Below are 26,630 nucleotides of genomic sequence, written 5' to 3' on the forward strand. Positions count from 1 at the left end.
ACGATAAGATATTTAATTCAACTATAAAATTGTGAAGCTCTATTCTTCTATTATATATATTATGAAATAAGTCTCTACCATAAACCCACAAAATATTAGTTAGAGGAATACATATTTTGAAAACCCAAAAAGATTAGCCTGTTTTTTCAATGTCTTCCTTATCAGAATGAAACAGTTATTATTTAACTTTAAAGTTTTAATAAAAAGAAAAATAAAGTACGAAAAAGTTCATTTTAAGAAGTAAAAAACTATGTTGAATGATGTTGAGAAAACTTACCACTGTAAATAAAAGTTTATCAAAAATTTGAAAATAAAACAGAAAAAAGAGAAGAAAAATACTTCCCCCCTCCCAATATTATCAAAATAATTTTTATAAGAGGCCTGTAAATCGTAAGCATTTACAATATTTAAAAAAAAGAATCGGAAATTAACAAGATTACCTAAACATTTTGAAAGATGTTTGAGAAGATTAGCTGTGAACAGTCATAAGATGAAGAAAATAAACACAAGACCAACACCATAACCAGCAAGAATGACTCAGATATCGACCTCCAATTATACTCTTAGTCCAACAAGGACTTGCTCCTCAGTGTTACTCTCTGATATGCATTAACTCTACTTGATCCAATGGAGTTATCATATGTTATTACTTTTGTGCACAGATCTATTTTCCGAGGAAAGCATCCCTGGGCATGTCAAAGAAGGAAATATCAAGTAAAAGTCCAAACTCTTTTTTATCTATGCTAGGCTCCAGTTCTCCATTGGTCATGTACATCGTCTTTTAAGCTCTCATAGAATATATAACCTCTGAGCTCCTTGATTTGTAAGGGAATGCTGATGTTGATAACAAAAAGACCCATATTATCTCCCACCATCTTCAATTGGGCCATGTGTAACGACAGAGAGTTGTACAAGTTGTTGTGTGGTGTAATCATTGCTCAAGGTAGTGTATTTATTCTACAGTTTTCAAGCCGTTATTTTGCACAAGAACACCAAAAAAGCCTTTTAAATAATATGACTTCATCCTTTACACTAAAAACTGGCCCTTATTATAACCACCACCCCTTCTTCGAGAAAATATATAACTTTAATTATGTCGTTCAACAGTATCCCAATAATGCAAACACCTTTAATATTTAATAATATGCCCTTGTCACTTATCTTATAAAAGTCTAATTTATCATGATATCCTCTACTTTTCTTCAGCTATGTAAAGCCGCGTATCAATAAATAACAAAAATATTTTTTTTTAAACTTATCTTTTATTATTACCGCCGTGTATATTGTTATCTATAAGCTACAATGTATGTATGTTCGTATTTGTTACTATAAATACCCAAGCATGCCGTGCACTGCTAGTCTAGTGTGATTTCCATATTCTTGTATATAACTTTTTTTTTGTTGGCCACCAATGCATTCAGTTTCAACAATTTTCTAATACAGATTATACTAATATAATAACGTAGCAAGTAAAATATATAACAAATCTATATGCTCATTCTAATCAACATTGGTAATCATGCATTACAATGCAGATTTAACTTTCAATCATCAAAAACCATCGATAGATCCATGACAGTAATAAAATAATATATCAATATGCATAAAATGCCACCAAAGTTAACACTTCTTGTAGTGCACTATTTTTATATAATATACTTGGTCTTTCTAATTATTACGTCATGATTTGTCCATCGTTTGCTGTTGATAAAAATAGTTTTCCGAAAGTTGGGGACAAATCCCTCTTCAACGATGATTTGTACGCCACTGTAGATTTTCCTCAATCTGCTGCATTCTTACATGATGTAGTCGATTGTTCCTCTTGTTAAACCGCAGAAAACTCAATATAATTGCCCGTTTTTCTTGTATTTCCCGGCTGTTTCACGATTACCCGAAAGTACTCTGTACTTAAACCATTTCTCATGAGTGGTTAGATACTTATTTTTAATAGCTTTGATACTTTCCTGTGGAGTTCTTTGGATTTTGCGACGGCTTAAATATGGAATATGTGTAGGTTGTGCTAGACATCTTCTAAGGTACCAGATGGAAAAGGAGGTATTGGTCGCTTTATAGGTAAAAGATGTCCTAAGACTGACCTGTAGAAGGAAAAATACATCTGATATACAAGAGAGTTTGACTCTTGTAAATGTGCAACTACTTCCAATGTAAGATCTCCAGTAAAATTGTTGATAATGCAATTTTTAAGAGGTATTTCCCATCCAAAGGAGACTTTAAGTTTTTTTATTACTTCCCAAGACCCTTCACAAAAAATTTCGAGTCTAGCCAAAAATCTGCCTAGTTTTTCGAAGACTTTGGGTATAGCAAAATATGGGAGGACAGTGTATTTTAATCCTTTTGTTACCAGAAACTAATTCAATTGAGCCCTCCAAAAGTGTTGTGTGTCCTACAATTTCCTGAGGAGTTGAGACATTTCCAAAAATTGGCAAATGATGTCATGTTTAGGCCACCTCATTTTAAATATTTGCTTCATTTTGTGAAAGCAATATATTTTTTTAATTATATAAATAGGTATTAATTCAATTTTGGGTTCTTTGAGTATCAACTGTTTTTGAAAAGGTTTCTTACAATTATTCCTGGTCAAGTTTGAATTGTTTTTATTACGAACCCAAGCAAAAAAACAACAACACTAAAGTATAACTCAATTCTTAGCACTGCATGTAATAGTTGAAAAAAATATAACCTGTCAGTAAAATAAACCAAAAAATAAAGTGGTCCCCAGGGTTGGGATGTAGGACCCCTGTATCCCCCTCCCCAAGAAGGAATCTTTGTTTTGTACTAGGAAATTTTTTCGCGTCGAAGATTTTTTTTATGTGAAAATAGGAGTAAAAAATATGTCCACAATGCAGAAACTCTCGGAACTTTTTTTTTTTTTATCAAGATGGATAGTGGGATATTCAAAAACCGCCAAATATATATTTCTCAATATTGAAAAAATCAAATCTAAGACAATGTTTCCTTAGGATGGGCCGCGAGAAGATCTCTTCATCTCATTTTAGCTAACACCCAAAAATAGAAGAGAACCATTGGAATAGAGTAAAAATAATATATACATTTTTTACTAAATTTAATTTTCCATTCATATGTCAGCTAAATATTTATATGAATATATCGATAATACCATGAAGGAGGGAGTAAGAAAAAGAGACCCTCCATACAACCTCTGCAACAATATTAAATGCACAACAATGGATAGAATGTACCAGAAACAATACAGGAGGTCATTCTTCGATCCGTATCTCACTCTTAAGTAGTCCTACCTGAGTTACAGGGTCCCCTTTGGAATGTAATATATATAGACAAAGAGGCGCCGTGAAAAAAGTGTAACTTGATTAATCCAATATAATAGCAAAGCCAGAGGTTGCAGGGGTGTCCACAGGTAGTAGACTGGAGAGGTTGTAAACCCCCTCCCGGAAACATAATTCTGCAGATACCCCTGAGTCGTTAGAGGGGGAAATATCACAAGCAAAGTTTAAAATGAGAAATGACTATAATTGAAAAAGGATTCAGGAAAGGCAAAACTTTGGGGGGCATGTCCAGGTGGTTCAATTTTGATTGATCAAGAAAAAAATTATATTTTTGAAACGACAAGACCTGAGTTCATATTTTCAGGGGAGCCCAGCTGTCAAAATAATCTTTTTGCAAAATAATAACACATTCTACTTTTTTCTTATATGACCAAAGAGACATTTTTTCTTCTATCTTTTTAAGTACTCTTCAATCTACTTCACCAGGTGAATGAATGATAAAGTACGCAATACGGATTAGATTCGGATAAAATTATATTTAATATATAAAAAAATTTCAAAAATTAATTTTTTCGTAGAAAAATCTTAAAAATGTTAAGTTACTCAAAGAAAGTTATGTTTTTGTTAAAAAAAATCAAATATTGAATTTTTGGGATTAAAAAAAAAATAGCTGTTGATAAAAATAATTTCCTTTTTTTAGAAAAATTTCCAAAAAAAATTATTTTTTTTCATGACTTCTTTGGGAAAAATTAATTTTACAAATTAAATTAAATTTTAAATATTAAATTTTCTAGTAATAAAAGGGATACAATAAGCCCTAAGGTGTCCATATATCGTATATATTAGTTCTTTTTAGAATTAATTATAAATTGAAAATCGCAAAAATATGTTCCCTACTTTATGTTGATTAAAAAAAGTACAATGATTTCAAATATACACATGGCTATATATGTTGTATACACGGTGCGACAACTTATATGTATAGACATGTGTGTATTTGAAATCAGTCTACTTTTTTGATAAACGATTTCAAATACACACATGTCAAATGTCTATATATGCTCTATGCAGAGTGCGACAACTTATTTTTCTTTTTCAAAAAGGCAAACAAAGAAGTTGGATAAATACGAAAAGTTATATATATATTTTAATAATTATATATTTGAAGTTTTGTTTTACATAGTTTTGGAAATCATATCAGATAGTAAATTATCCATACACTCAATAAACCGAATTTCCATATTTTAATACTATGTGATTTTTTTTTTTTTTTTTTTTTAATTAAACAACCTTTCATTTAGAAGTTTTCAGGGACTAGTTATTTCATACAATAAAATACAAAGTTTAAAATGAGTACAGCTTGTTTCATAAATGTGTATTGTTAATGGATCAAATAATTAGGAATTGGTCTTAAAAGTGAGAGGTTTTCAGGAATAAATTCGGTTCCAATTTATTGATTAGAACAAATTGAACCAATTTAAACAACACCAAATGGGATAACACCATTTTTAGCTCATAACCATCATTATATGTGGATTAATTCATGTTCAAAGAATTTTGCAAAATTTAAATTATGAAAATAAATTGAAAAATACTTTTTTTGTATGAAGAAATTAAAGCAACTAACGGATTTTAATAAATTATACCAATAAAAACTCTAGAAACTAAAAAGCAATTAATGTAATTGCATTAAAAAAATTGTCAAACCATTTTTAACAATATTTATTTTCAACAGCTAACACAAGCTCCTCAACTTATCATAGTAAGTGACTGTATTCCCAAAAAAAAAGTTTAAAATTTCACTTGCAGTATAAAACCACGCCACCCCGCTATTAGCTCTACAACCTGATTGAAACACATCATATAAAAGGAAATTATGTTATCGCACCCTGTGTTATGTTATGGCATCGACATGAAACATACTTTACATTCTATTATTAGCAATCAATTTCTTTACTACTGTTGTTTCTAAGATATTATGGTATATGTTATGAATTCAAATGTCCTTATTTCCAGTCAAATGGCAATTTCAAACAAGTGTTTTCCCATATTCTATAATTTTTGTTTCTTTAAAAAACCTTTATTAGACGAATGCACGAAGTAACTTGTGGACTCAATTACGTGGGATTGTGTGCAAAAATGAATCCCATCGATGGAGAAATTTTGCTGGGTTATTTAAGAAAAGTCAACTTTGTAGGTACGCGGACATAAAACATATGAAAACCATAATTTAAACCAATTATTACTTATTTAATTATTTTTATTGTTTTTAACCAATGTAGGCCTTAGTGGTGACCGATTTAAATTTAATGAGCAAGGAGATGGTCCCGCAAGATACAATATAATTCATTATAAACAAATAGAGGTTGGAGTATATAAATGGGTCACTGTTGGTTTTTTTGATGATGACGAAATACATCTTAACATGGATAGTGAGTCTTGATATTTGGATATCATATTTTATTCGTATACACATTCTCTAAATATATTTTAGTATTCATTAATATGTGTACATTGTACTGAGTGGTCCATTAAAATCTGAACCCTTTGAATTTAAAATTTCCTCAAGATATATTTTATTAATTAACAATAGAACTTCAACAAAATTAATACTATAAATAGATGTATATCTGAGCTCTCTTAATCATTAATGTAGCCGCCCTTAGCGGCAATGATGGGTTCCAGACGGTAGTGGAAGGCCTGGAACCTGCTGCAGATGTAGTCCTCTGTCATAGTGTCCCAGTACTGTCTGACAGTATCTTTGAAGGGCTTGGTGTTTGGATGACAGACATTACGGACCTTCCCCTTCAAAATGTATCTAAAAGTTGTAGTCGATAAAGTTGACATCAGAAGGCTCATTCCACCTACTTTTTTTATAGGAACAGTCTTGTGTGAAACACTGAGATCTCTTGCAAGGGCCTTCATTAACTTGAGGGGATTAGCCTTGGCCATTTCATTTAACTCCTCCAAGTTTAATTTAGCCTTTTTTTGTTAGAGTTCGTCTACTTCTCCAACGTTTTGGATTTTGTGACGGTGTAGACGATGGTTTTGAAGACGCCCAACTGCTTGAAGTGCGCAAATTAAATTTTTTCAATCCCGTTGAAGGGGGATTTTCTCGACTTTTCTAGAAGCTAGAGAGCTCAAATTTGTTTTGTTTTGTAACTAATTATGTATGCTTTAATTTATCGAAATATGAATTAAGTTCAATCACTCAAGTTTAATAAATTATTGAATTAGTAAGTGCTCAGTTTTCAATAGACCACCCAGTACAAAAATAGAAAACTTATTTCAGAAGTGAAAATATACACGTATAATATAAAACAATTTATTTCCTAACAGAGGTACAATTCAAAATGGGTCATCCTCCAGAATCAATATGCAGTCAACCTTGTAAGTCTGGAGAAATGAAAAAGAACACAGACGCCGGTTGCTGTTGGACATGTCATTCTTGTGGAGAATATGAGGTGATTACTTTATACAACTACAAGTTATTTAGCCATAAATTTGAGATATCAACTTTTTGGGACATGAGTGTTGTTTAATATTATTTAATATAAAATATATAGATGATACTGTAAAAAAAATTAGTTATGTCACGAAGCAACAGACTGGAACACCACTTGCAGATAATGTATTTTTTTATTTTGTTCATCCCATATAGAGTAACATAAATAATAATTTCATCAATCAAATATTATTTTTCTTAAATGTATTTTCATTTTAGGATCACAATTTTGCAAGTTAGTTTTTATTCTGACATAGAGTCCAATAGGACCAGAATTCGTGAATTGTGAAAAATATTAATAAAGATATACTCAACTTTTACAGTCGAAACTCTGAAAGAGAAGAAATATTCATATACATGAAAGGAATTTTGATTGGCATTACGGTATATTAAGACTGTAGTATATTAAAATCTTCAGTCGTCAGTAATGAATGTCAGCTATTACAAAAGGTTATAAACAAAGATACATTCATATCTTGATATACGATTACCATATTACACGAATTTTTATGAAGATACAAGCTGATGGAGAGTTATCAACAGAACTTAAAAGCCATTTCAAGTTTAATATTTTTAGTTATTTTTTGGTGGAATAAATTGCTTTGACTTGTGAGCTCTGTCAAGGAACGAATTAAACTAGTTTGTCAAGGTATTACTGTGTATTATTTTATGTCTAGGTATTGTTGTGGCATACCTAATTTAGGACAGAAGACTACAGTCCTGTCGACTTCAGTCGCAGCATGGTCCAGTTCAGATCTACATATTAGTCCTTAAAACGTATAAAATTCGGTCCTTGATGAAACACTAAACTTTATTTCTTTTTTTTTTTTTTTAATCAGTTCTACTATTAATAGTCCGTAGGGCAAACAGTCTTAAGGACCAGCCCAAGAAATGATAGGGACGATCTTAAGACTGGACTGAACCAAATATATATAAGGACTGATACAACACTACCTCTTGGTATTAAAATGTATAATAATTTAAACGTCAGCTTAAGGAAAAAAAGCTGATTTGGTTAACTTTTTTTTACACCATCGGAGTAAATCAGAGTTGAATTCTCTAGTTGGAATTGCCAATTATTAATGTAATATAAACAAACAAATATGACGTCATATTATACCCATTTTGTCAGCTGATATCATTGATAAATCATTACTGCATCTTCTCACTGCTATTTACCTATTTCTCTATGGATATTTTTTGTATCTCCGTATTTTATTACTGTAGGATTTGAGTACTCTTTAATAATATTTAATTAAAATTTAAAGATAAAGAAGCACAAAAACAAGTATAAATTTTCATTAATTTTGAAATCCTAAGTTAATAATTTTTCTCATTGTCCAAAATCACTGATAAAAAATATATCTAATTTATCACACTCAATTGTTTTGATGATACTCAGGACGCATAATATATACTACTGTGTTATATTGACAAAAAGTTTGAGTGTAAAAAAATGACGGTAAGGAACTTACGTTTTATAAAACGAAGTTATTTTTCAGCAAAATGATTAGCATTATATATATTATTGTCCATTTTCTAGGGATTCATGACTATAAATAAATATTCTTATATATGTATATTGTATAATTACATAATGAACATTTTCTAGTCAAGTTTTACCACCTATGATCTTGGTATATTTGGACATATGTAAGTTAATTCTAACTAGATTTTTTTTCACGTTTTGGATCAAGTAGTATTGTGGTACATACTGATGTCATCATTTGGTCTGAAAATCCTATTCTGATCTGAGACTGTTATGATTTTTAGTGGACCGAACTAATTTGGTCTTTTAAAGAAGTTATTTCTGGATCGGTACTAACCAACTCAAAAAATATATATTAACTACCCATTTATGAACCAAAAAAAAAAAATGGTTCCACAAAAGAATGGCTATTTCCAACCTTTTTACAAATAAATCAAGATACAGACATTCTGTATGTCCAGTCTAGAATCTTCTATTTTGGATTACATGCCTACATATATACTTATCTTTAAAATAGACGACTATATTACTACAGTGTTATTCATTCTTTACACAGCAAGAAGTAACAAATCTTGAATACCTATTGGTCTCGACATACTCCTCTTGAAATCCCACGAAGTGCTGGAGAGGTTAGATGTGAATGGAACGCTTATGCGATTCAATGGAAACGACACATCCAGTCTAAAACGTTTTTACAGGATTTTTTTGAGATATAAGTAATGTCCAAATGATCATCTACATATTTCAGTTAGTCATAATTTCTTTCATTGTGCAAATGTAGAGCATACGGGATATGCGCCAATGTTCAAGAAATCCAACAAAACTTTTCTCATGTTCGATCCTTTTTTTCATAATTGTGACTGGCTCTTTCATCCAAAAAAAAGTCCTTGGAACTATCCATTATTATCTTCTCATTTGATCAAATTGAGAATACTTACAGCATAATTAATATATTCTGAGGATTTTTTATTTTTATTTTGGGCCTTAGTTATGAAGGTAAACCAACATGAAACTTTATGAATTATTTCCATGTTCATTAACAACTTAATCGTATATGTACCTAAATATTTATAAACAAAAACTGATGTCAAAAAATGTTTAAAAAGTACCAAAGGAAAAGTCCTAATCACATCCCTATTTACAAAGTGTTTTAAAAAGTTAATATTTTATAACGTTTTTACTAATAGTGAGATAGAAAAAATAGGCTTTGAATTGGTCAAAATAAAAAGGAAAAGAAAAAAATAATGACCGTTTCATATATAAAGTACTCATAGAACAACTATATATTTTTTATAATGAGAGAGAAAGTATAGGATCATTATCAAAACGTGACCAGAACATTGAAGCTTAATTATTTAATTGCTTCCATATTTTGGAAAATATGATTTTAAAAAATGGAGGATAAAAAATTAAAAACATAGTCATTACATAATGAAGGAAGATATTTTAATTTAAAGTGCTCAAAATAAATCATTATAAGGCGTAAAAGTACATACAAACACATTTCAATTTCCTTTCATTTAAGTTACACTGTAATATTCATAGTATATATTATAAGAACGGGCGCCAGGAAAAATGGCGGGGAACAATGACAAAGCAAAAAAAAAAAAGGTGATAAAGTGGCACAACTCTTTCAAGTTGATGTAGATTTTTTTTTTAAACACTATATTTTATCGACATCTTTAATAAGAAAAGGCCTACGATAGGTGTAACAATGAGCGTACAATGACATTTCGCCATACGGAAACTTTGCAGACTGATTACATTGCAAAATGGTCACTTTCCCCAAAAAAATAAAATATATACTTAAAGATGATTCATGTTACAATCCTATCTAATAATGCTTGCCATATATGTTACACCAAATTTAAAGGATAACTTGTGGATTATTAGACACGAATTGCAATTATTAAGTGCTCATTAATGAATGATTCATTTCAATATAAAGATGTTTCAACAATATATTCTAAAGGATGTAAAACTGTTGTAACCAAAATCATGACAATTGCCCAATAAATCACGGTATTAACTCGCCAACACATAGATAAAATGGGTATTTTGTTGTCAGATATGATTTTTTTGATCTCTTGGGTGAATTTTTTTCGTATTGTTTTTCAAAAGGGATCTTAGTGTGGTGTAAGTTTCTCTTCCAATGACAAAAACATCTTCAGAATGAAAGGGTCAGAGACAATTATTAATTAATGCACATTAAATCATTTGAATTTGTGACAAACAATTAAATATTTTATTCTTTAATATCGAAGGAACATAATTACAGAGTATTGCAGCATGAATCCTCATAAAATATGTTTATTAGTTTATTCGGCGAGGGGTCTGTTCGGAAATGTGATTGTTTACCAAAGTGGCTTTCGGCAAAAAGTCATCAATACAACAAATAGAGAAGTGATCAACTTTATTTTTGATTATCCAATCCTCTGTTTATTAAAGAAAAAAGTAGATAAGATACCATCCTTAACTCTACTCTCTTCTATTATCTCTGATATCACTTAATTAGATTTTTTCCAGGGATCAAAGGAGTCAAAATTCATTTGACAAAATTTTTATAAAAATATTTATTATGTTTGTTTTTCAAATTATTTAGCCATAAAACCATACAAAAAATTCGATTACTTTAGCCACTTACAATAAAATTTAGGAGTAAACTCTGATACTTATTTGATTCGATTTGGAGGTGAGTCAAGTGGTTTTGAACGTTTGAGTATCCGCATTATTTCGTTGGGCTAGAATTTGTTTCTATTCAAAATTAAAAATAGGGATTATATTGTTATGTATCACTTGAGAAAATGAATTTAATGAAGCTTTTAAAAATTCAACAACAACACTTTAAAATTCAAACTTCTGCAAATCAGAAAAATTACTTTAAAATTGAAACTTTTGAATCCCTTTACAAAAAGAGACAGTCGTTAAAACAAGTCATTCTCAAATGGCTATAGAAGTCGAAAAACACTCTTTAAAGACTAAAGCTTTACAAACATAATTTGTTATTAAAATACAATATAAGATTGAATTAACAGGTCACCCTAAAAATAGAACACCCCAGTGCACACGCTAAAATAAAAATTTAACAGATGTGGGACCTTTTACCTTTTATATGACCTTCAAGCTGCACTTCATAAATTGAAGATGTGATATAACTATTGCTTTAAACATAAAAAGGCTTTCATTATCACCACATTTGCGAGTTTATTTATTAAAAAAATACACATTCATGGGTCTAAGAGTAATATTGGGGGAGGGGGCAATTTTTTTTACTTCTTTTCTTTAGTGCTTAAAAGATCATTTTGCATCCGAAAAGTTGAACTAAAATTGAATTTGATATTATCACCTCCCTAAGACTATTTAGGGTGTTAAACTATAATTTAAAAGTAACTCATGTCTCAAAAAATAACTATATGAATGAGAACGCTTTCAAAATTTATCTAAAATTAAAAAAGTTATTGGCAAAAAAAGCAATCGTAGAAAATTTCATTATCGCTTTTTTTCAGGTGCACAAAAATGGACTACCTATGAAAAAATAAAGATTGTAAAAGTTTGTCTAAAAATTCGTCTGCATAAAAATATGACACATAAAAAAAATTATATGAAATATTTCATTTTCTGATTATTTTTTTTTCTAATTTTTTCATCAAATGTCAATTTTCAACACTTTCAAATAATGTTTTTTGAAAATAAAATTTTAATCTTTTACTTTTAAACATTTTGTTACATGTTTTTTGTAAGATTTGCAAAAATGCACCTGTTATAAACCTGATTATCTTTTGGTCGATATCGTTTTTCTTAACTTTTTTGTTTTTCGAGTACAAAAAAATAGTATAAGGTTTATGTTCCTGTTTACAATCCAATATATTTTATTTATTACTTCTTTCTTTGCAAAATTGGTGCAAAAAAAGTTTTTTTCGATTTTCTGTGCAAATTTCGTTTTGTCTATTTTTGACAAAAATAAAAAATGTAATTATAAAATGAAATACCTTTTATTTATCATTACAGGTATTGGACGTTAATGATGATACTCGATGCACAACATGTGTATTAGGAACAAAGCCAAACTTATTTAATACAGTATGCGTTCCCATACCAGAGAAGTATATGAAACCAGACTCTGCTTGGGCCATAGGAGCTATCTCTTTTGCATTAATAGGAATCGTTTTTACATGTGGAACACTCATAATTTTTATTCAATACAGTGATACACCTGTTGTTCGTGCATCAGGGAGAGAATTGAGCTATGTTCTTTTGCTTGGTGTTCTCTCATGTTACTTTGTAACATTTATTTTTATGATTCGTCCAACCAATTTCATTTGTATTGTACAGGAATTTATGATTGGACTATGCTTTAGTATCGTGTATGGATCTTTGTTAACAAAGACTAATCGAATATCTCGGATATTTAACTCTCCAAATCAAAGACCTACTTTCATATCTCCACAATCGCAATTAGCCATTTGTGCTGGACTAGTACTTATTCAAATATTTATCAATATCGTCAGTTTTCTGATTTCACCTCCTGAGGCTATTCACCATTATCCTACTAGGGAGGACAATCTACTTGTGTGTAAGGTAAATAAAGTTGCTCTGTCGTTTATTAAGATTATTTTTGATAAGGTAAATTTATTTGCGTCAATAATTTCTTGAAATATAAATGAAGTTTATATTTTTTGTGGTCTTCAGAGCTCATCATTATAAAACCTCTCAATAGGCTTCATATAAAATAATATTTTTTCAAACAAAAAACATTCAATAACTTTAAAAAAAAAAAAAATTTTTTTTTTAAAGTGCTCTTTTTTTTTATAAATTTACATGTCTTCACACTTTACAAGACACTATGATTTTTATCATTGTGATAAAAAATTAGAAGTGTCTCTTAATTAGTTAATAATGGTAAACAGTATTATATGAACTGATAAAATAACTTAGACGAGACATATAATGTTGACAAAAAGTATTTTGCAGGTTTTGTATTGACTATATATCCTTTTATGCAAAGTTTGGCAAATCTATGTCCTAAATTGAAGTTGTGGAAGCTCTAAAATTGAGAATTTGGAAACCTCATGAAAATATTAGAAACAGCCACAAAGCAATGGGGAATATTATCCTAGTTAGGGTGTCTCAATGTCTCATATTACCCCACAGAGCCATTTCATATATCTTATTATGTTACTAAAAAATGTATCATCTTTGAAACTAATGCTTATTGCCACATGCTTTTCCCCATTGTATTCTATGTTTATTATTTGATCTTGGTTTGCATAGCAAATTTAATCCAATAATAGAGTGCAGTTAATAAAAAAGTAAAAATTATGTGGGGAAAAAGGTAAAAATAAAAATCGATACGTTCTTAAGATGAACTCTAATTTACTCTATTATGTTTAAATAAAGTAACTCTAAAATGAATAGTAAATCCATACCTACAAAGAATTTATAATGTTTTTGTCGGCTATTAAAATGTTTTAATGCAAAAAAATATCACTAAATTATGTAAATGTTCAAAAAAAAAAAATCAATGAGCACTTTGTAGGCTATGAAACCATATATTTGGGGTTATTAAGATATTTGCATGATTCTTGCGCAAAAGCAATCCCAAAAACACAAGCTCAATCCGAGAATTAAAAAAAGTGACTAGTGTTATTAACATAATCAAATAAAAGTAAATATATATTCAACTTAGACCCTTGAGTATTTATATTAGGTATGGAAAAGAAATAATATTTGATATATGTAAAGAAAAGAAAATTTCATTAATTAGATTAAAATTTTAAGAATTTCAATGTCCATATATCATAATAGAAAACACATACTTTTTGTTGAATTAATTATTTCAACTCCCAGGCTTAAAAAATAAAAATAAAGTAATTTATTAAGCATAGCATTTACAATTAGGGCAACAATTTTTATGCTGGTTTTAATTTTCTAGGCATTCATTGGATCAAAGTATATCATTGCCTTTTCTTATCCGATTCTTTTGGTAGTTGTTTGTACAATTTATGCCATACTAACAAGAAAAATACCGGAGGCATTCAATGAGTCCAAGTTCATTGGATTTTCCATGTATACAACTTGTGTAATATGGCTTGCGTTCATTCCCATATTTTTTGCAACGAGACAACGTGTGGATCTCAGAATAACTTCAATGACAGTAACTGTCAGGTGAGTTATTATTTGATATTTATACATCCCTCATCGCAACGTTACCTCACTCATAAAAAAATATGTGCTATTTCCTGTTGTTGATTGTTGATGTTTCTTCTTTTTTTCTCATTATCAGTGTATAAGCTTTGATTGGTTGAATAATATTTAGTTATCTTTAAGCTCTGAATAATCAACAACTATTATTTAATAACAATTAAATAAATTTGAACAATTGATTTTGGGTCTTTTTAATGTTTCATTTAGGAAGAAGGGCTGCGTGATAAAATAAAAGTAACGATGTCTTTTAAATAAAAAAACATTATCTACGTAATTTAAAAAAAAAATCGTATAACAATAATATATAGACAATCCTATAAAGTGCTAATTAAATCATTTAATGAGAAAAAGTAAAAAATTGAGTGATCAAATGTGTTCCTGTTCGGTATAAAAATACGATTAGCAAAATTTCAAAAATTTGTATGAATATATAGAGCTAACTCAGCGCCCCTAAAATTTTGACATTGTACATTTTTTTTTTTTAAGAAAAACGTGTTTATTTTTTTTTTTTAAATATTCTCCGTATACTACAAAATACAGCTTGTTAGTAAAAGTAACAATTTATTTAAGTTAAACTTCTATAAAAAAAATTGTAAATGTGTATGATAAATCATTTTTTAAGTATTTAAAAGAATGATAAAAATATTTTAATGAAATGCAGCCTTCTTGCCTATTTATCTGTTATTCAGCGTATCATGGACATTTTTTTACTTAGATTTACAAAAAAGTGCCTATTTTGATTAAATTAACCTTGACGACCTTTACATAGCCTAGTTTTATCAAATAAATCAAAAAGTGTTGTCAAATAAAACAATATTGTAATGAAAATTTAGTTCGAGCTAATGTTATAAAAAAAGACCTCTAAGGTCTTATGAGAATAGGAACAAGGACGGGGTTAACATTAGAAATACATTTTTTCAAGGTAATAAGTAATATTGCAATGTAGTATAGTTTGTTATATTTAATGATTTAATAACGAATCGAAAGTATTCAATTGTCATTCTTAAAGCTATTTTTTCTAGTAAAATAACATTATTATTTACATAATGATTTCATATTTAAAAATTTTTTAGAAAATTAATATTTCAAAAAAGCCAATGTACAAGTATATTTATTAATGTTCTCTTTTTTGAGTTAGAATAAAATCTTCATTGGTTTTCTACTAATTATAGAGGAAATTGTAGCTGTGATACGCCATTCTTTAACAAGACACTATATTCTTGTATGAGCGCGATTCCCCTTTTGTCAAGATCATTAATATCATTGTCTTATCTGTGACAAAGTCCTGTTTATTTTTATGCACATCTTTTTCATAAAACTGTTATTGCTATACATTATTTACTTTTAAAGAGCTCAGCATCTGCCCATTGGATGGCAAATTTACTCGAACTTACTCGATTTTGCATGATGTTGATTTGGAAAATTGAATACATATACTAATTAATTCCATGATATGATGCCTAAATTCAAATAGAAAGAGGTTTTTTTTCTAATAACTTTTCAAGCAAGACACAAGCTCCAGTATTACTACCTGTGTTTGAACTTGTAGTGTCAAAAAACATTCCTTTGGCATTGTTAATAACGCCCCAATCTTTCATTGTATAAAACAGCTGTTGTTTGTACCTCCCCTGTCCCTGATGGAACCTTGGAAACAGATAACAACTTTAAAACTTATTTTCATAAAACCAATAAGGGTAACCAATCAACTATTTATTTTTTTCAATAAGATTTGGAATCATTTTTCCCTCCCATGTTGCTTTTTTTCATTTATGTGTAGCTCTTGTTTTTTGAACTGTTTCTTTATTTTAAATTAGCTCATCAAAATCATGACCTTGAATTTGGGCAGTTTGTGATATAATAAAAACCTATTTTATATCAGACACTTTGGTACGATCGCAAAAATAAAAATATTTATTTTTATTGTTAACCCCGTCCTTGTTCTCGGCCTCAAATTACCTTGAAGGTCATTTTTTTAATAAGATTAGGTCATACTAAATTTTGATTCCAAAAACTTTTTATAAGACACATTTTTTTGATTTTTGTATACAATTTGGTTATATAGATGAGTTTTTTTTCAAACAAAAAAAAAGGTCATCGAGGTTAAGGTAATCAATATTGGCATTTTTTTTGGTAACTCTAAATAAACAAACATATTCGTATTTTTTTAAAGATATCAGTATCCCCCCCCTTTTAAATATTTTCATCATTCTATTAAACACTTAAAGAGTGATTTATCATACACATTTAAAAAAGAAACTTTTGATAGAATTTACCTTCACTAAATTTGTCAATTTTGCTAACAATCTTCAATACTTAAAAGCCACTGAGCTCCCTCTAAAAATGCATAGAAATTGTTCGAACTTAGTTAATCGTACTTTTTTATCTTCAGGAACGTATTAAAAATCCCATTTTTTTACTTTTTCACAAAAAGCGATTTAATTGGCACCCTTCCCTAAAATATAATCACTCCCCTTATAGCAAAATGGTATTTTTAAGTATTTTTTAAATATTAAAGAATCGGTGTCATGATTTTTTTAAATCGTCTCACCACTACTGTCTAGCTTTAATAAATGCTTTTGAAGCAGTCTCCTCATCTGTGATTCAACAGGGCCATGAACTTATAACTCCTCCGTGTTAGTCTTTGTCACATATGAGCAAATACATTCGTGGTTAAGCTTAATACCTACATGTAATCTCCTCAAGAATTAAATAATAATGTTAACAGCTATAGAAAGTATAAATCACTATTCAGGTTGCACTTGCACACCAAAAATATTTTGGATTTACACCCCTAATGATCATGTATACATTACGTGTAATTATTTAAAAATAATATTTAGTTTTACACTGAATTACTTTTCCTAATATATACTAATTATAATGAAATTCTTTATTCCCTAATCTTATATTAATTATTCTATACATTGCACAGCCGAAATACACACTGCACTTTAATAAATAAATAAAAAAAATTCAATGGTATATATACAAAATAAAATGTCTTCCAATATGTTATTTATAATAATCTTGATTATCTTTTAATATTCCATCTAAATAATGGAGCTAATTTTACTATGTTTGTTTAGTCTGAAAGTAATCCTCCATCTTCCTTCCTGCACCCTTCCCCACTAGCCTCCCCTAATGGCCCACTTTTAAAACCATTGTCTAAAGCAACCTTAGATTGCGGACCCATGCTGGAACTTGGGGCACTACGCACTCTGTCCATAAGGTAGCTGTGGCCCTTTCTGTATCTAATATCATTTCCTGGGCCCAAAGTTTCTTCCAACGTACCTTGTTTTAAGTGCCTGTTACCAAACTGAACCTGAATTAAAAGAACCGAGACTGATAATGCTGAAATAATACTGAAGCTGTCGAAATGAAAAGAACTGAGACCAGGGCCTATAGAACCGCTGAACCTGGACTAGGCACAACCTTGGGGTTGATACTTTTCGCCAATGATTTTGCGTTTGTCTCTGTTTGTTGGTCAACAAGATTATGGCAAAAGTTACTGATGGATTTTGATATAACTTTACTTAATACATAAAAAATTGGTCCTCAAAGTTGGTGACACAAGGGAGGGGTCTTGATATGATTTCCAAAAAAGAGGAATATAATTTTAATTTACATTACTTTGAGTGGGATCCAAACTAAAATAATGATTGATGTACATATTTATCATTAATGATTGCGAGAGTGGAAATATCAAAAAGTTACTTTACAGTATCACACATGAGTAACAGTATATCGCCCAGGAGTAACAGTACCTCTTACTGTATCTTAAGTCTAAAGACACATTAAGCCTTGAGAGGTGAAGTTACAACTAGAACAAATCGGGAAAAATAAATAATTGACCATAACTCTGGAACATGTTGAGATGCAGAGCACAAATGGGTACCCTTATATAGGTTTAATAAGGATACTTCATAAAAAAATCCAATTTAAGAAAAATGACCATAGACAGAGGCTTGTTGAACAGAGTTTTCACCTCAGTTTGTTTGTAAATCAGAAAAAAAACTTCGAATCCATCTTGATAAAAGAAAGGTTATACATGTTAAAAGTAAGAGCTCATTAAATTTGGTTGGTCAAGGTAGAAGTTCAAGATCACACAAAATTTTAAAAACTCAAAATGGACCATAGCTTTTTAATAAATTGAGACAAATACCTCAAATTAAATTTTGAGAGGCACAAAATGAAGAAAAGCATAACTGATCATAACTTTTGAACAAATGGAGATAACTAAATCAAATAAGTATTAAATTTTAGGGGAGAAAATTTTAGGCTGAGGATTGTGAGCCGAGTGCTCACTCTATATACTTATTAAATAACTTTAATTAACTTTTTGATATTGATCAAATAATCAGTGAGTTGTATTTATGCATTTAAAAAGAATTGATATAGGCTGATCTTACTAATAAAAATAATTTATTTTTATGACTGGATATTATTTTATTTTTAGAATACTATAAGTAAACTTAATGAACAAATATATCAATAAAATAAGAAATGATCATTTAAAGAAAATACGTTTTTGAGAAAGATTTGTATTACATAATGTTATGTGATAAAGTTTGAATTTATTTTCTAACTTTACCTCTATAAAATAAACATTTCCTATATTTGGTTCGGTATTTAAATTATTCTAGCGATAGTAACTGGCATTCCCAAGATTAATTAGGAGTTGATAAACAGCCAAACTGTGCCAGAATAATATAGAAGATAACTCCCCAACAAATCATTAGTGTTAGAGTTTTTATGAGCACACTCACAATCTACACAAGCATGAAAAAATTAAAAACACACTGCTTGAGAAAATTACAAAAAAACATTATTCAAGTTGCCAAAAACAAAAAGTCTTATATATATATATATGTACAACTCGCGTACTAAATCTGTCGACCAAATGTCAATTTTAGGTGAAGCAACGGGCAAAGTAAAACTATGCCTTATTGTCCTATGGTCTCTTATCTATTGCCCATATCGTTTTTTGCTGAGTCTTTAGGTAGATTTTTAGTGGAGTATCGGATAAAGAGTGTTCGAGTGTGAGACTGAGGGTTTGAGAACAGAACCAGCAGACACAGTGGGTGGTGCTTCTTGTGTCCATGATGTGCTACCCTCTGCTAATCCCTCCGTAAGTGTATCCATTTGTTACTACAGAGAGTGTACACGACGGCAGCAATCCTGTTGACGTTACCTGGAGCTCGGATCCTGCGTAGTGGGAGACAATTGATGAAGATATGAGGAAATACTGGATTAAAATGGGACCTGAAACATCAGAATAAAGATGAAAATGTGGCTGCATCTCTAAGACAACACAAACACCAAAAAAGATACTTTCCTAAAGCTTTGTTTACAAGAAAACTGGCAAATAATGAAAGTGTAGAAAGAGAATGTTTCCTGCATTCCCCCCTCAAAAGGATCTGTATTTTGTTTCGCATGAAAATTATTCAGTCAGCTTTCACGACTAGCTATAGTGACTGGAAGAAAGCAACCGCACGCCTTGCTGAACATGAAGTATCGAAGAGCCACAAAAAGACAATGGTAGTCTATGTTACACGCTGTGCTGATGCTGGATGCATTGATACTGAAATAAATAAACAATTTGACAGTTAATGTGAATACTGGACGGAAGTTTTAAAGAGGGTGGTTGCTGTGGTTAAGTTTTTGGCGGAGCGAGGACTACCATTTAGAGGGCAAGCTGATAATAGGGATTTCATGGGAGTTCTGGCAATCATCGCTGAGCTTGACCCATTTCTGAAAAACCCATTGAAAAATATGGCAATCCTGTTAAGGGAACAATTTCCTATTTGTCTTCAACAACATGTTTGGAGTTTATTGAGCCTATGGGGAGCAGGTCCTTTTAGAGATCATCAGGCAAATAGAAGTGGCAAATTACTTTTAAAAGATGTGTCGATTCCACGCCAGATGTGACCCACATAGACCAGCTGATATTCATCATGATATATGTGTCACCCGATGGCAGGATTGAAGATTTTTTTAAAGTTTCTGCCTATTGAAAGTCACTCAGTTGAGTTACTCTCCCTGTCTGTTATTGGTGTTTCGCAGGACATGGATATTGATAAAAATAACTGCAGAGGTCAATGCTATGATAATGCCGCCAATATGTCCGGTATTTACAGTGCCCTTCAGTCACGCATTAAACAGATTAACCCTTTTGCTGAATGGGTACCGTGCGCTGCACACACACTTAATTAAGAGTGTTAACTGCTGCCTGGAGTCGGTGGAATTTTTTAACTTCGTACAGACACTATTTTTATTTTTCCTCCAAATACCCATCCCGTTAGCAGGTTATTATAGCGGGTTTACGGCCCAATTATAACCACAGAATATAAATTTGAAAAGGTATGTCTGACACAAGTTGGTCAGCACACACACAAGTGAAAAAACCACTGAACCAGAACTATGATCCAAGAGTCCTTACTGATGTTAAGTAATTACTCAAGACAAAATCTTATAACTCAAAATGAAGAAAGGGCACTCTACAGTAAAATAGAGAAGAAAGAGAATGAATTCCTGTGAAACATAATACTCCAACGTTTCCATAACACCAGTACTAGTACCAGTAACTGTGTAACTGGATTTATGTAATGCTGTCAATTGGATCAGCTCATTATGTGGACAACCTACGTGATTATTTTTAAAACTTTGGGAGTGAAGCAAAACCATGTCTCCGACAGTGACCAAACAATATACAGTAGACACACACAGACAAAGAAAATAACGAGCAGATGAGGCAACTGAACCGTACTGTGAGCTGTCATAGCCGTAACAGGCTCAGAGCGACAGTGTTCATTGTTGCCATAGATCGTCTCATTGCTGAAATAGATTGGAGGTATCAATCCTACACACATGTTCAGGACACATGTGGATTTCTGAACAATACTCCATCTATCTCTACATAAGACCTCTGTTCAGGAGCAGCGGATCTCCAAAGGGAATATTTAGGTGATCTGGAAGAAGATTTTGTGGCTGAAATTGAACAGTTCAAAGAATTCATTAAGGGGCAGGATGACACCTCAGCTAGGTCACTGCTGAGTCATTTAAGAGGACGGAGACTACAGTCATTGTTTCCGAATGTTGATATAGCACTGAGACTCTTTTTGACTTCACCTGTTACCAATGCCAATGGGGAGCGTTCATTTTGAAAACTTGGACTTGTAAAGAATAATCTGAGATCCACAATGGGCCAAACAGACTCAATTACCTGATTTTGATGAACATTGAGAGTTAAATTCTTAGAAAACTGGATTTTATCAGCCTCATCAAAGACTTTTAATCCAGGAAAACAAGAAAGAGATCCCTGGGAAAATAAGTTGTGTGTATTTACAAGGCTGCAGTTCTGTTACATTGCTGCCACACACACAAATAGGTTTTCTGCTGCGGTATTATGTTTTTTCTTGAAACTGTATCATTCTACCCCACTGCTTGATTTGTGCAAGGTGGTCTTGTCTGCTGCTGCAGCAGATGTGCCATGGTTCAGAAACCTGAATGTGTGTTAAGCTTGCTGATGTATTTTAAATGACTTTCTGTAGTATTTTTGTTACAAATAAAGGTTTTTATAATAAAGGAGTTTTAAATTACTTTTTTCATGGATAACATGATGCATAAGGGGCCCAGAGAAAAAATAGACTAGGGACCCATGACTACTTTAATCCTGCTCTGGCTCCCTGACTGAGTTTTACCTATACACGTTCGTTTCTAAACCTCATCTAAAGTCAATTTAATATTATATTTTCTTGTTAAAAATAATTGATGAGCAATAGCTACACACGCTTGATGTTAAAAATGAATCCCTTTTGGACAATCAATCAAACAGAAGGAATAACTTTAATTTATTTTGCCAAGTATTTTACTGCATATTTTAAGAAGTGCATGGAACGACTTTCATATATATCTTCATTTTGAATTATAAATGTTGTAAATGTAAAAGTGTAAGGGACATAGTTTATACAAAATTTAATGCCACACAATTTTTATCATTATCAAATCTTAAACAATAAGCTATGCAGGCTAAAGACTATAAAGAAATCTATTTGAAAATCTATTGTTCAATTTGTCAATGATTTTCAGAACTGTGAGTCTTGACCAGAGTGTAATTAAACCCTAAATGTTTTGGTGGCTCAGTCTCAGGAATTCCTCAGACATGCATCTAATTTAAACTATTCGAATTTACAAGACTGTTAAAGAAATAATTTTCTTATTTTTAAAATTAAATTATTTCTGAAAGGATAATTTTCAAAATTATTTTAGTAACATCCCTATTTATTATTCTATCTCGCAACATTTCCTCCCAAAAGAAAGAAAAGAAAGGCCAAAATCAATTGATAGTTGGTTCATTCTTACCACCTAGGTATTATTCAATACCTGTTGGCAATAGTCACAATTATATCAGATAAAGCTTGTCGACAAGAAACATATGTGTGTAAGGCACGAAAAAAAAACCCTATTAGTAAAATAAGTCATTATTCTACAAACATAACTTTTTTTGGAAAGTGTTTCTCAATTAATCCTGAAAGCTACTGTCTTGGAATTAAAAGTGACAGCACAGAATTAAGAATATTTTTGGGATTTTAAATGTAATTATTAAAGTCTAGTGTGTGTCCCTACTGTACAACGTACGAAAAAAATATGTAGTATAATGTTTGTAACAATAACTGGGAAAAAGTAGTATAAGTTGTAATAAATAAAATATTGTTATTTTAAATGTAGAATGTTCTCATTTTTATAACTGTAATTGAATTAACAAAAGGTATTCATTTAGTAATACCGTAAGAGTAAAACTCCCTCTTTCTCCTTGCACTCTCCAAAAATCCTATCCCTGGCTTTCTTGAAACATTAGATTATATTTTCATTACTATTACTTATGTATGTTGTGTACAAGTTTTTAATTTGTTCAAGTTTTAATTTGTTTAAGCAAATTGTACAAGTTGCACCCAAAAAAAATGGATTTATAATTTTAAATGAATGATTTATAGTAGTATGGATACGGATTATCCAATAAAATTAACTTTCCATTCAAATAGATAGTTTATATATATTTTAATGATATATTTTTTCACTATTTCTATGTCAATTTCCCCTGATTATAGAAAAAGAAGCAGAAAAATCGACAGTTGACACCACAAAAATACAGTATCAATTTTTGTGTTGGTGAAGTAACGCCGAGTGCTATTTAGATGTTTAGATTTAAATATTTATACTTTAGATATATCATCCAAAACTAATGTATGGTCTGTTTTCTTTTACTCAGTTTATCAGCGAGTGTAACGGTGGCATGCCTCTTTATTCCAAAGTTATATATAATACTCTTACATCCAGAGAAAAATATTCGTCAAAGTATTATGAAGAGCTCCAAAGTTCCAAAGTACTTTAACTACCAAGGAACAACTCCAAAGTCAGATCAGTATTATAAAAATGGTAAGAAATTTGCTTTAATATTTTGTAATATGTAAGACCACTTAAGCTTGTACTTGTAAAGAAGATCCCCACAGGTATGTTTAAAAAAAGAAACAGAAACTCTTTGGGTGGAGAGCAGTTTACATCGTAGTAGTTCCTACCTATATCCTTACTGGATACAGAGGTGATTTGTATTTATTAGATTATCTGCAATCAACTATCAGAGAAAGCAAATAAACACAAATATCCACTCTGTATCCATCAATGATATAGGCAGGAATGACTACGATGTCGTTCCTCAATTCTATACCGAGTCCAACAAGAACTTGAATTTATAACTCTCAAACCGATTCTCGATATAAATCTCCATTCTCCATGAGTTCACGTATTTTATACTTAGATGTAGGATCAAAGAATAATGATAACCTTTTGGAAAATAATTACAAAAATATCGTGATATGTTCATACTTTTACAACTCTATTTAAATTATACTCAAATTTCTATTTCAATTATATTGAAGGGTTTTTCTTTTGAATAATTATCTAATAATACATAAAAAGCATTTTTAATCGATTTTTCCGTTTGAAAATTCCGAGAAAAACAATTTAAATATTGGATTATTTATGTTAATATAATTAAGTATATATTATTATACAAAAATGATAAACCAAAGCAATACATAATTTTATATTTTTTAGTTTTTTTCCTATCTTAAAGTTTCATTAAATTCCGTCAAAACCGGGTTGTCCATCAAAATCTGAACACTTACTAATTCAATAATTAATTAAGTTTGAGTGATGGTAATTAATTCATATTTAAGTATATTTAAGCATAAGAAATTCGTTTTAAAACAAAATAAGTCTGAGCTCTCTAGCTTACGTTCAAGTCGAGAAAATGACATTGAACATGATCGATGAATTTCCATTTGCACCCTCCAAACAGTGGGACATTTCCTGGACCGCTGTCTACGCCTTCAGCAAATCCAAAAAGTTGTATAGAAAGAAGGGTTCTTTCAAAAAGGCTAAATAAGACCCGGGGAAATTAAAGAAAACAGCCTAGGTCAATCACTTCAAACCCATAAGGGCCTATTCAAGAGATCTTAGTGTTTTATACCAGACAGACTGTCACAAAAACTATCAAAAAAGTGGTTGGAAAGAGCCTTGTGAGGATGGAGATTCCCCTTTTGACACCTGGAATGAAAAAACCCTTCTCCTCCATTTTAAGACACTTTTGATCTCCTTTTTTAAACTTTTGGCCACCTTTTGGGCATCCAACCCACTCAAAGCTACTGTCAGCAAGTACTGGGACACAATGACAAATGACAACATCTGCAACAGGTGTCAGGACTTCAAACGCTGCCTAGAAGCCATTATTGCCGCTGAGGGTGGTTACATTAATGATTCAGAGAGCTTTACACACCTTTATTTATAGTCGTAATTTTGTTAAAATTTTAACGTCAATTTATAAATCATATCTTTTTGAGGTTTAAAATTAAAAGTGTTCAGATGATAATGGACGATTTGGTATTAACGGAATTATATTACAAACGCCATTATTGATGAGGGAGTTAATAAAATAAATGTAAAAATATTTATTAAAATAAAATTATTTATTTACATAAACTACAGTGGTAGCATCTACAGAGGGGTCCCCCAAACTTGAAGCATCGTATAATTATGATTTTATCCCTGTTATATTACGCAACCAAAAGACAATTGAAACAAAAATAAACAGTAACGCGTGCTTCACAATGTCAAAAAGAAGATACAGATACTGTTGGAATCTCCATTTGGACTGCCTACATCATTAAAAAGTGCCCTCCCCATTAAGCTAAGAACAACCAAAACTTCTGCAGCAACAATATGGTTTACTTTTGGCCTTACTTCAACCTCCTAGACTTTGCAGTTCAGAGCGTCTAGGGGAATAATGTACCGTATGCCGCATCTCTCTTCCAATTTTGGATTCGCTCCAAGCATCGATCATGACAGTCTGGTACACCTTTGATAGCCTTCATTGTCAAGAGCTACGAATATATTTGCATGCATGTCGAGGCTGTTAATCCTTATTAAGGGAAAAATATTGAATAAAAATATAGATAAATAAAGGTTTTAAACATATCACAAATTGGTTTTGATTTGTATTTTCTGGATTCCATGAAAATCACGTTTTTCGTAATTAAGTCATACTACAACAAGTTTGGGTCCCCATTTTGTACATTGAACATGAATAGAGAGGAGAAAATCTAGGACTTCTCCGTTAGTATATTACTGATATGGTTGTTTTTGTGATTTTATTATGAAAATCACTGCAAAAGTATCCTTTTTTAAATCATTTATTTAACATTAATCTCATTCTCCCAATATTAATATCTGTATGATAATTTAAAGAATTTTTATAATCAACAGGGTAAATGTTGGATATCATATTAATTTATGACTGAATACATTCAATTAAAAAAAGGGACTTTGTAAACACTGGAACAAAACACTATACACCAGAAGGCTGTCATTGTTTTCTAAAGAAAACTATAACTTAAATACAGGGAACAACAAACCTAACTTTTTTTAATTACGCATACATCGTAATCGGGCTGTAAAAGTAGTTGCGAGATCGGCTAGTTTTCATTTGTTTATAGACTATCGCTATCATTCCTTAAAGTGGTAATGAACATGCGCTTACCGTGAAAAATAATTTTAAAAATAAAGGGTTTGACAGAATATTTCATAAAAATTAACTAATTTTAATTAGTCT

The 26,630-nt window shown here is 30.6% G+C and overlaps 1 protein-coding gene across 1 annotated transcript in view; it reads left to right on the top strand.

The window, feature by feature from the left end:
- Positions 1 to 26,630, top strand: part of mtt (mangetout) — a 215,547-nt gene that overhangs the window by 182,754 nt on the left and 6,163 nt on the right. Inside the window, exons 9-14 of the mRNA XM_040716329.2 lie at positions 5,354 to 5,463; positions 5,549 to 5,698; positions 6,606 to 6,730; positions 12,269 to 12,838; positions 14,193 to 14,425; positions 23,733 to 23,899. Coding sequence (XP_040572263.1) covers positions 5,354 to 5,463; positions 5,549 to 5,698; positions 6,606 to 6,730; positions 12,269 to 12,838; positions 14,193 to 14,425; positions 23,733 to 23,899 — 1,355 coding nt within the window. The remainder of the gene's footprint in view (positions 1 to 5,353; positions 5,464 to 5,548; positions 5,699 to 6,605; positions 6,731 to 12,268; positions 12,839 to 14,192; positions 14,426 to 23,732; positions 23,900 to 26,630) is intronic.

The sequence above is a fragment of the Lepeophtheirus salmonis genome, chromosome 7 (genome assembly GCF_016086655.4).
Source record: "Lepeophtheirus salmonis chromosome 7, UVic_Lsal_1.4, whole genome shotgun sequence".
Classification (NCBI taxonomy): domain Eukaryota; kingdom Metazoa; phylum Arthropoda; class Copepoda; order Siphonostomatoida; family Caligidae; genus Lepeophtheirus; species Lepeophtheirus salmonis.